Consider the following 11302-nt stretch of genomic DNA (forward strand, 5'->3'; position numbering starts at 1 on the left):
ACGTAATCCAAGTTGCCAAGGAATGGTCCCGCACGGTGCTCTAGTTTGGACCAACACTCGGAGGAGCACTGGCCCGGGGGGTAAAATAAAGATGACCCTTGAGTCTGCAGAACCCAAGGGAAAAAGGCTTAGGTGGCAAATGTTAAAACCAATGTTGGGCCTTGCTGGAGGAGTTTTATTCAAAGCAAACTGTCAATGGGGTCCCATAAATCACCCAACCGTGTAAGGAACGCAAAATCAAGGAACATAACACCAGTATGACGGAAACTAGGGCGGCAAGAGTGGAACAAAACACCAGGCATAAGGCCGAGTCTTCCACCCTTGACCAAGTATATAGATGCATTAATTAAATAAGAGATATTGTGATATCCCAACATAATCCTGTCCATCATGGAGCAATCTTCAACTTCACCTGCAAATAACAATGCTATAAGAGGGGCTGAACAAAGCAGTAACATAGCCAAGAAATGGTTTGCTAGGTAGGGTGAAAAAGGTTAGAGGCTGACATGGCAATTTAGGAGGCTTGAAGAGCAAGTGATAGGCAGCGTAGCATAGCGATAGAACGAAGCAACTAGCAAGCAAAGATAGAAGTGATATCGAGGGTAATGGTCATCTTGCCTGAGATCCCGCAAGGAAGAAGAACGAGTCCATGAAGAAGACAAACGGACGTAGTCGAACGAATCCTCACAACTCCGGAACGAAACCGAAGCTAACGAGAGAAGCAAACCGGAAAGAAACAAACAATATGGTAAACACACAAGCATAAACATGTCATGATGCACAAACAAGTATGATGCATGTCCGATTTAATGAGGCATGGCATGGCAAAGTGCAACAAACAATACTACAAATTAAGTGGAGCTCAATATGCAACGAGTTGCATATTGACGAAACACCACATTCAAATATTTAGTTCTCTCTCGGTTATGTACCCAACAATATTAAATGTTATTAAACATGGAAAGGGGTGAAGCATAATTAAACTACATATTTAGGCAAGTTTAAATGAGGCCGGAAACACAAACAACAATTCCGAAAATCCCCAAATGTTATTTAGCAATTTAACGCAAACAACAATTTTAAACATTTTAAATGTTGTTATCATGATGCAGATGACATATGCAAGTTATATGCAATATTTATGAAAACGTTAACATGAGCATGTTATGAAGCATTTGGTCACCATGGCGGAACGAAAAGGGTGCCACGGCGACGAAACGAAAATGGTGCCACGGCAACATATCGGTTCCGGTAGCTCACGGAGATACCAGTGCAAAAGAAGTGGGCGTGAGCGTGTCATGCAAGGATGGTGGGGTGCTCCCGGATTTCGGGTTCCCACAGGACGGCGGCATGGCAAACGAGGAACGTGCAAAGACCTCTCTCCGACACGGTGCAAACACGAGCATCTCATACAACACACAAGCATTCGTTCACGGGCGGTCGTCTCGGGGTTATACCTTCGAAGCTTGCATTTTCGGAGCGGGTCGAGTTTGACGAAGGAAGTAGTGGTACACGGGCCGTAGTGGAAGTAGTCGTTCTTGCGACGGTAGTGGAAGTAGTGGTACACGACGATGGTAGAGGAAGTAGTGGTTCACGTTTCGTAGATGTTCGGGGTCACGGCGAGGAACTTGATGTCCATGGAGTCTTCGAGGGTCGATGGTAGTGGTACACACGTTGTCGGGGTACTTGTCGGTCCGGTCTTGGCGACGGTAGTTGTACACAGGTCGTAAAGGAACTTGATGCATCCGAGGTCTTCAGGTTCGTAGTTGTACTTGGCGTTTGGAGTCCGGGTCTTGCCGGTGGTGTACTTGGCGCTTGAGGTTCCGATCTGGGGGGGCATGCGTCCACGGTAACACTGCAGGGTGCGTAGAGGCGACAACTTGGGCGGTGCTGGGCATCAGGATCAGGAGTGTGCTCGCTCGGGCATGGAGCTGGTCGCAGTCAACACGCGAGGTGCGCGTGCAGGCGGATCAAGCAGGTAGCAATGCTGCTCATCCTCCTCGGTCGAGGCCGAGGCGAAACGGGGCAGAGGAGCTTGGCAGATGCAAGCAGCAGCACAGGGCTGGCAGAGGCGACGCGGGTTGAAGGAGAGGAAACAGCGGCGTGACAATAGAGCAAAGGGGCGCACCGGTGCTCATGCGCGACATGGACGGGCAGAAGGCGCTCGGGATCGAGCTCCTCTCGATCCAGAGCATGGATCCAGGCGCGGGACGGAGATGGAGGCCCGGCGAGGTCGGCGGCTTAGGCCTCCATGGGATGGCATGGACGAAGTGGCCGGCGTCGGCCTTGGCTCGAAGCAGGGGAGGCGGAGCTCCTGCTCGGGGAGATGCGGCGAGGGGAACCGCATGGGCGAGGATGAAACGCAGATCTAGGCGGCGGGAGCCCATCTCCGATGATGGTGGCGGCGCTGGAGCGGCTTGCGCGAGGGCGAAGATTGATCGAGGCGCTGCAGAAACGGCACCAGGGGACGAACACGGCGGCGATCGGGCGCGAGCCCTCCTTCTCTCTTCTTGGCGGCTCGGGAGGGCACGAGAGGGTGAGAGCGAGGGGTCAGAGAGAGATGGCGGCGCTGCGGGGAAGCGATAGGGAGAGATCAAGAGGAGGGAGAGGGCTAGCGAGCGACGGGTTCGGGCGCTGCGGGTGTGAGTGGCGGCGGTTTGGGAGGACGAGAGGGAGAGGAGGAGATTGGGTGAGGGATCGGACTAGGGTTAGGAAGGGGTGCGGCGGCTGGGCCTTGGCCCAACTGGTCCGGATGGATACAAGTGGCGGCTGGGCTGCGGATGGGCCTAGATGGCCTGTTGGGTCGCACTCTGTCCTTTCTCTTATTTTCCCTAGCAGAAAATTATTAGAGAGAAGAAAAAAGGAGAGAGGGTTCGGGAAAGAATTTGCGCATGGGGATAATTTTCCCAGACTCAAAAAAATGAGTTTGATCCAAGAAAATTGAAAAGGCCAAGGTTGAAAGATGTAAATTCAAACTCATTTGAATTTCACTCAAATGGGTTTGAACTAGGACTTGGTTTTTGAAGTGTCCAAAAATGTTGAGATTTTTGGTGGAGCTCCGGAAAATGATGAAAGAAATTATGGGCAAGGTTGGAGACCAAGAATTGAGATAACAACGGCATGGGATATTTTGCAAGTGGGTTATGGTTAATTCCAAATAAATGGAATAATTTTATTATATCTCCCTAATAATATTGAGAGGCTTTAATATGTTATAAAGAGAAATCACAAGTGAATTCCCTCGATTTAAATGGATCGAAAAATCCATACAATTTATTTAGAAGAGTTATAAAAATTAATGATATGATGGCATGATGAAACGATGCAATGCAAGAGATGACATGATGCAATGCAACAAGCAAATAAAACACACGGCGAAACTCGGAATAGCTGCAAGTCTTCTGGGGTGTCGGTCTCGGGGTGTTACAATCGAGGTGATACAATCGCATCGAAAGAAAGTCCGGCCTCTGCATAGCTAGATGCACACAGCCAAAAAAGTCCACAGTACCCTAAAAGCAAAAAATAATTCGATACAACGCCAATCAAAAAAAATGTCCAGCCTAAGGAGTGGCAGATCCTATCCGTAGGTCACACCGCCATCCATGGGGGTAGAAAACCTCCCTGGCCATACGCTCCAGCCGTGTAGACGCCATCATAAAAAGGTCTCTGTCCTCCGGCCTCTGCAGGATAGACCAAGTACGGAGTCATCGTGTACACACATGAATAACCTGCATAGGAGATGAGACACATTTGTTATTAAAAATCACATCATTGCTGGTAAGCCACAGTGCCCAGCATAAGGCCGCCGCTCCCACAAGAATATGTGCAGAAAATTGTTTATCAATACCCCGCAACCAGTTGCCGAACATGTTCCGTGCACTACGTGGTGGGTATAGATTATATGGCCCAAACTGCCCGAGCGAACTTGCACTTAAAAAGTAAGTGTTTAATAGACTCGTCATGTTGGCAAAAGACACATGTCCTGGAACCATGCCAGTTTCGTCGTGCCAGATTGTCTCTAGTTAGGATGACTTCTCTGTTAAGAAACCAAAGGAAAATCTTCACTCTTAGAGGGATTTTGAGCTTCCACAATTTCCTGTTATCAACTGGAACATCACAATGAACCATTGCATCATACATGGATTTGACTGAAAATTTGCCATTCTGATGCAAGTTCCATCGAAAAATGTCCGGCTCACCTGACAGTTGAATGTCCTCTAGGCGAGTGAGTAATTCATTTCATGCTGCCAGGCGAGGGCCAAAAAGGTCCCTACGAAAAGAAATAACAGGATTTTCTTGTCCTAAAACTTGTTTGATTGTGACGAATTTATGTCTAACAATCCTATACAAGCTCGGATATTGCACCATTAGTGGGTTATTCCCTAGCCAGGTATCTTCCCAGAATCGAACCTGAGAACCGTCCCTAACGGAGAAGGTCCCAAATTGGAAAAAGAATTCCTTGGCCTTCATCACACCACTCCAGAAATGCGAATCCCCTGGTTTCCAATGAACTTGAGAAATGGCATTGGATCCCACATACTTGTTGCGAATGATTTCCTGCCATACTCCATTCTCAATGAGTAGTTTGTAAACCCACTTGCTGAGAAGAGCAATGTTTTTAATCTCAAGGTCTTGGATTCCCAGCCCCCTTGACTCTTAGGTCTGCATAATACGCTCCACCTAGCCGGTCGATATTTCTTGGATTCGTTATCGCATTGCCAAAAAAATCTGGATCTAAAGTAGTCTAGTCGCTGGAGAACCCCTCTCGGTATGTGGAAGAATGACAACATATATAAAACCATGTTGCTTAGAACTGAATTGATCAAGATCAATCGTCCCCCGTAAGACAAGAGCTTGGCCTTCCAACTGGCTAAGCGTTTCTCAAGTCTCTCTTCCACATGCTTTCACTCAGCGATAGTTTTTGAAAATGGGAGAGCTTTTCACTTCCCGGCCTCTGCACCAACCAGGGATGCATACAGCCATTTTAGTATGAGTACCAAGATAAACATGGTTCTCAGAATTTTTTAAATGAGTATCAAGATATTTCTTGATGAGAGGTTACACCACACACCAAACTTGATCCTCAATAAATGGGAAAAAACCCTGTGCATCATCTGTCAATTCTATGAATTGAACCCGGGTCGCTAGACTACACGGTTTGGAGGACCAGCCTGAAAATTTACTCATGCATGAACGGCCAAAAATTCTACTACCATCTCATATATGTACGGACGAAATAATTCTACGACCAAAAATTAAGAGAAACACACCTCTAGGTGTAGATATAGATTGGGATACTGTATTATTGTCCAAATGGCCAATACCACCATGGAAACAACAGGCAGGTGCTCCATAAATACCATGTACTCCTACTCCTAGCTTGTTTCAGGTGCGAGAGCGTGGGATCCCTGAGCAGTAGCAGTGGTCCTTTTGTTTGAGGGCAATTCTAGCCTCTAGCTGAGCCTCCCTGCCAACAGCAACAGCTAGGCTTGCACAGAGATTCCCGCCAGATCTTTAGGCTGCCTAGCTTGATCATTTGCATCTATCTGCCCGCACAGCTAGAGCAGCAGCAGACGTAGATGCAGATGATACTTACTAGTAGTATGCGTACATTGCTTAGAGCAAAAACCAAGCAGATACTTGTCCTTGAAAAAGCCACCCAACTCTCTCTCTCTCTCTCCCCCCATGGTTTCTCGTGTGTTCCTCCATGCTGGATCTTCAAAATCATGCACCCTGCTGATTGATCTCGCATGCATGCATGCGCGCGCGCGCATCTGCGGCACTGTAGGCTGCCGCTGTTGCGTCCTCCCCCACACCCTCCCTGCTGCCAAGGAGCGTTTGGACGCATCGCCTTGGCCCGGTCTCACCTCCTGCCCCAGCCATCGCCCCTGCATGCTCTGCTTGCTTGCATTTGCTCAAGCAGGCGTGAAAGGTGAGCACTCACTCGCTGCTGCTTGCAGCTTGCAGCCTGGCCGCAAGGGGGGCAGCAGCGGCACTGTAGCGGACGAGAGCAAGTGGCGCCTGCTCGTGCTTAGAAAGAAGAATTGTTCCTTTGCCACAATCGCCTGAACACTGAAGCCAGCCACATGCATGCTACGTATAAACAGTGCTACGAATGAATGAATGAGCGAATGATACACACGGATACTACCACTGTGGTAGCAGGATAGATAAGCTAGCGGCTAGGCGTATGTTGTTGGTTACTTAACAGACATTCATGAGATGATGCATTTTATATACACACTGATGCAGTGTGCGGCGATTGAGCACTGGACTAATAATAATCTACTAGTTCATGGTTTGTCCTGCAGGTGCATGGGGATTGAAACAGCACAATCATGAGGCGATAAACCACCATAAATTAAACAAACTGAATCCATCGCCACATGTTGGGCAGCACTATTCTTCTACACCCTTCCCTCCATGATCCAACCAAAGCCCATGCCCCGTCCTTTTCCCTGCTTTGCTACGTATGGGCATCAGCAACTTTCAGTTTTTGGTATGCATTAAAACGCCGCTGCCCCCTCCTGGAGCAGAGCAGAGCAGCGTAGGGCCCCTCTCGTCTCTGTTCCTGGTGGCTTGCGTGCATGTGTGCATCAGAGAGAGAGAGAGAGCGCCCTGCCGCCCAAGATCTCTCTTGATCAGTGCCGAGATCATCAATCAGAGGGGCCTGCCAACCAAGTGGGCATCTCCATTTTTCTTCCTCCTCGTGCTGGTTTCCGAGCCTGATAAAACCACCCTCCCTGGCCTCTCCCAATTGCTCCCCAGCTTCTTTCTCGCCTGCTAGGAAGTAGTACTAGAAAGTAGAAACAGAGGGGAAATAGAGAGATCGCCTCAGCGTCGTCGTCACGAGCTGCAGCCCATCCGCATTGCAGCCGTGATATCAGGAAATGCTCTCGTTTCCATTTTAGGGTCCGTATGCTAGCTCCAGCTTCTTCTTCTTCCTCCTCGCTGATCATCTCCTCTCCTGCGGTGCTTGGAAAGCCCTGCTGCTTTTGCTGCCTCACTCGCCCTCGCTAGCTAGCCGTTCCAGGTTGAAAGCCCCTTGAGGTAGGACGGAGGTGCATGTGGTTGGCGGTTCATAGGCCGTCGCCGTCGCCGGTGCTTTCTCTCTCCATGATTGTTTAAGGTTCGGCTACTAATCCCTAGCTCCGGAGGGCTTCCTCGGCTGTTCCCACTTTGGTTCTTCAACATTATTTCACTTCTTGTTTTTGCGATTACTATCTCTTTGTGTGGTACGGCTTGGAATGGAAGATCTCTAGTGATTGCGCTGTTGGTTCTCATGTTGAATATTGAATGTTGAAAAAGAAAAAGGTTCCTCAAGGGAATGTTGAATGAGCAGTTGGATAAGCACAATTTCTTATGAGAGCGGCTACTGCAACTCATGCCCATATAGCCTTTCTCCATTTATTCTGGCGCTTTTCTTGCGCTGCCCCATTTTGAAATTCCAGGACAAACAACCTGTTTTACTGTGTGCTTTAGGTGGCTTTTTTCTAGATCAGCTATGCTTTAGATTTCTGCATTTTTGTGCCAAGGCTAGCAAGTAGGTGGTGTTTTTCTGTTCTTGCCGCAAATTAGGTGAACTTTTTTCCTCCTCCTGTGGTCAGTGCTGTGCAATTTGGTGTGCATTTCTGCCTGCTACAATTCGCACAGTAGCTCACCTTGCATCTTCAACTTTGTGAAGGAACAATCTGTTAACTGTGTCTTGATGTCACCAATTATTTGGCTCACATATACTACTGCTGCTTTGCTTCAGGTCTTTTAAAATTGGTAGTGTGCAAGATTTGTCTTTGGCGACTACGGAGCTAGGCCTCAAGATGTCTAGCAATCCATCCTATCAGCAGCAGCTGGGGTTCGATGCCATGAACACTTGTTTCTTCGGCGGCAGCGGCATGATCGGTTCTTCCGAAGCGCCATTCTTCTACCCAAGCATGCCTCACGATGCAGGCTTCGCCTCCGGCGGCGCGGAGGTGGCCGCGCATTTCATGGCCAGCAGCGCCGTGATGGTCACTTCGCCGGCGAACCAGCTCGTGTGGTCCGCCGCTCCTTCGCGGGACAGCCACCAAGCGAGCATGTCCACGGATGAGATGAACGACGACGCCTACGCCGTCGCTGGCGAGAGCTGCAGCACCGTGCACTCCATGCTCCCTTCCGCCTCCGGCTCGGCGGACTTCTTCCAGTACGGGCCGAGGGAAGTCACCATCGCCCAGCCGTCAAAGATGGCCAAGCTCATAAGTGGAGAGCCACACTGTGGCTGGCTCTACGACGGACCAAGCGCTGCCTCCACCCACCAGCCGTATTACCCGACGGCGTTCTCCGGCGGCGGCGACCTTCCGGACGCGGTCGCCGGCGCGGCGAGCGGTCTCTCGCTCAGGCTAGGTGCCCAGTCTTCCTCGGTCACCATGGCGAGCATGCCGGAGCAGTCCTCGGAGGTGAGCTGCTCCGGCCTGACCCATGTGAACAGCGAAGGCTTTGGCTACCAGCAGCCTCAGGCCGTCAGGGCTCACGCCGGCGCCGGCCAGTTCCATCTGCCTCCTTACGGCGATGTCGGTGCCGGCGACTACGAGCTGCGGCACGTGTACCCACAGATGTATTCGAGGCCTCCGCACTTCTCGCAGGTGCTGCCGCGGTCGGGATACGCGCACATTGCTCAGGAGCTGCTGAATGGGTTCGCCGGCTGCCTGCTGAAAGACGTGGCCGAGATGACTGATGATTCAGTCAGCGACATTGGCAGCGAGGCGAGCCTCCTGCTCTCATCGAGCTGCTCGGCGAGGACGCCGTCGTCGGTGAGCTCCAACCACCTGATGCTGCCCTCCGAGGAGCACTCAGCCGACGGCGGGAGGTGGATGGAGGCTCAGAGGGTGAGGAACGATCTCCTGAAACTGCTGCAGCTGGTGAGCGAGCACCTGAATTTCATCTCAACTTCAGACTGTTTTTACCATAGTCAAAAAAAAAAAAAAACTTATGGCAGAGCCTGTTGGATGGATGCAGATGGATCAGAGGTGCAACCGGTGCTTCGACGATATCCAGACCACGGCGTCCAAGTTCAGCAGCATGGTGGCGCATCCGGGCGGCGGAGGCGGCGCCATCGCCCCGCCGCCGTTCGCGCAGCGGGCGCTCTCCGCGGTGTACCGGAGGCTGAGGAAGCGGATCACGGGCCTGATCGTGGCGGTGGCGCAGAGGTCCGGCGGGCACGGGGAGCCGTCGTCGCTGGCGGACAAGGAGCGGAGCTGGGAGTCGTCCTTCATCCAGAAGCACTGGGCGCTGCAGCAGCTCCGGCGCGGCGACCAGCAGTCGTGGCGGCCGCAGCGCGGCCTGCCGGAGAAGTCCGTCGCCGTGCTCAAAGCCTGGATGTTCGAGAACTTCCTCCGCCCGTAAGTTTCACCTCTGCTTTGGACTTGGATAATAGCAATGGTTTTGAGTCTGAAGAATTTCAGCATTTTTTGTTAACTGAATGAACATGATATTTCTGGTCACGAGATTTATCTGCAAGATGAACCGATCTTCTGATCCCTCGTGCCAGGTACCCGAAAGACCACGAGAAGGACATGCTGGCGGCGAGGAGCGGACTGAGCAGGAGCCAGGTACAAAATACAAATCCCACGCTCACTTTTCACCACGGAAGCTCCGTTTTGCTGGAGAGACCAGAGCAAACTTGCAACAAGAAAAAAGCACCGTATGAAAATGTATGTTGCTGCGTTCCCCAGGTCTCCAACTGGTTCATCAACGCGCGCGTCCGGCTGTGGAAGCCGATGATCGAGGAGATGTACGAGGAGCTCAAGAGGAGCTCGGGGCGCAGCGGCGACGCCGCCGAGCTTCCGAGCAGCAAAGACGTCGTCGGCTAGGAAGGGGAGGGGATGGCCGAGGTTGGAACTGCACGGAGCCCTAGCCGTTGTGCTTTCTTCAGAGCTTCCGTGCAAGCATTGCTGGACAGCCAATGATGGGTCCTTCTGTCTCTCTGCCCATTGCTCATCATCTGATCCCTATCTATGTGGTACCCTGTAGTTCTCTTGCGTGTACATATAACTGCCACCCGGTGCCTGCGAGTTACGATTAAACGGAAACCTCTGTCGCATGATCGTTGATTGTTCATGACATCAAGAGGTTTGAAAGATTGCGAGTTGCCCAGCAGACGAGTAGAAGCACGCTGCGTTGCTGTTACGGATTGGATCCTTTTTGCATCGCGCTGTTCCATGTTGCAATCGTGCCCTCGGTTTTGCTGACAACGGATCGCGCCGGCACATGAAATGTTCGGCACACGTTTTGGCTTCATGTGTGCGTCAATGCAAGTTGGACACTTGGAAATGCTATCTACTTGGTTTTGTTAGACATTGCATCTTCAATCGAACTAGGCAAATCCAGCTCTCTATACGTCTGCGGACGGGGCCTCATATTTCGCTTCAGGCATTGCACATATCTCAAATCCGGACCTTCAAATCCATGCAAATGACTCTTAAATCCATGCAAATTCATGCATGTCGATCATACAAGTCATTCTCGCACGTAAATAACAAATGCTTGACAAGATCATTGAGTAGTTGCGCGTGCACCTGATAATCTTGAAGATTCTGATGCATCCGCAGAAAGTTCATAAGCTGAGTTGTATCTTGATCTTTCGGGATTCGCACAATCTGTCGGGTCAGGCGTGCCCGGCCCCCCTTATATCCGTCCCATATTTCGGCTAGATATGAGGGGTGTCTGTCATCTCGGGCGTCCGAGGTCCGTCTGGGTCAAAATTTCGTGACCGGCAGTGACCGGGCGGGCTGCCCGTGCGTTGAGGCCGCACGTTGCCGTCGATCCATATGCCGGCTTCCTCCACTATCGCGCCTAGCCCCCCGCCTCCTCCTGCTGCTCACACCGTGCTCACGCGCAGCCACAAGTCGCCGGCCAGGAATCCATTGTACTGCAGCGAATAGATTTCCAACCGCTCTCGCTTCTCACCTCGGTGTCGCCGCACATGACTGTCGCCAAGAGCAAGGCAAGCAAGCACAGTGCCCCACTGCTCGGCAAGTACGAGCTCGGCCGCCTCCTCGATTGTGGCACATGTGCCAAGGTCTATCACGCCTGCTCCCTCTTCGGCGGGGAGGCCGTGGCCATCAAGGTTCTTGACGGGCGTGTTTGGTTGCCGTGCGCTACAGTACCCGCATTGCATACACTTTTTCACCCAACCTGGCTATGCAAATGCAGCCTCAAATACACCATATGCATGTTGTTTGGTTGCCTGCTTGCCCTCTTATCTGCATGGGCTGAACCACACTGCCTGGTGTTTGGTTTCCTGCATGTTAGTCCACAAACCCAAGGC

The 11302-nt window shown here is 51.3% G+C and overlaps 1 protein-coding gene across 1 annotated transcript; it reads left to right on the forward strand.

The window, feature by feature from the left end:
• Positions 1–6558: 6558 nt before the first annotated feature.
• LOC119341129 (BEL1-like homeodomain protein 2) lies at positions 6559–10165 on the forward strand. The gene is made up of 5 exons (XM_037613011.1): positions 6559–7129; positions 7757–8894; positions 8992–9374; positions 9524–9584; positions 9708–10165. Exons 2-5 carry the CDS (start codon positions 7818–7820, stop codon positions 9843–9845), a joined length of 1659 nt encoding a protein of 552 aa, XP_037468908.1. The 5' UTR covers positions 6559–7129; positions 7757–7817; the 3' UTR covers positions 9846–10165.
• The last annotated feature ends 1137 nt before the right edge of the window (positions 10166–11302 follow it).

Source organism: Triticum dicoccoides, chromosome 7B (genome assembly GCF_002162155.2).
Source record: "Triticum dicoccoides isolate Atlit2015 ecotype Zavitan chromosome 7B, WEW_v2.0, whole genome shotgun sequence".
NCBI classification, from domain to species: Eukaryota; Viridiplantae; Streptophyta; class Magnoliopsida; order Poales; family Poaceae; genus Triticum; species Triticum dicoccoides.

Bases quoted from the DNA above. Each gene is read 5' to 3' on its own strand.
- LOC119341129 (XM_037613011.1), top strand. From the start codon at position 7,818: ATGTCTAGCAATCCATCCTATCAGCAGCAGCTGGGGTTCGATGCCATG. The intron at 9,375-9,523 runs GTAAGTTTCACC...CCCTCGTGCCAG, and splicing joins TTCGAGAACTTCCTCCGCCC to GTACCCGAAAGACCACGAGA. The intron at 9,585-9,707 runs GTACAAAATACA...TGCGTTCCCCAG, and splicing joins GCGGACTGAGCAGGAGCCAG to GTCTCCAACTGGTTCATCAA.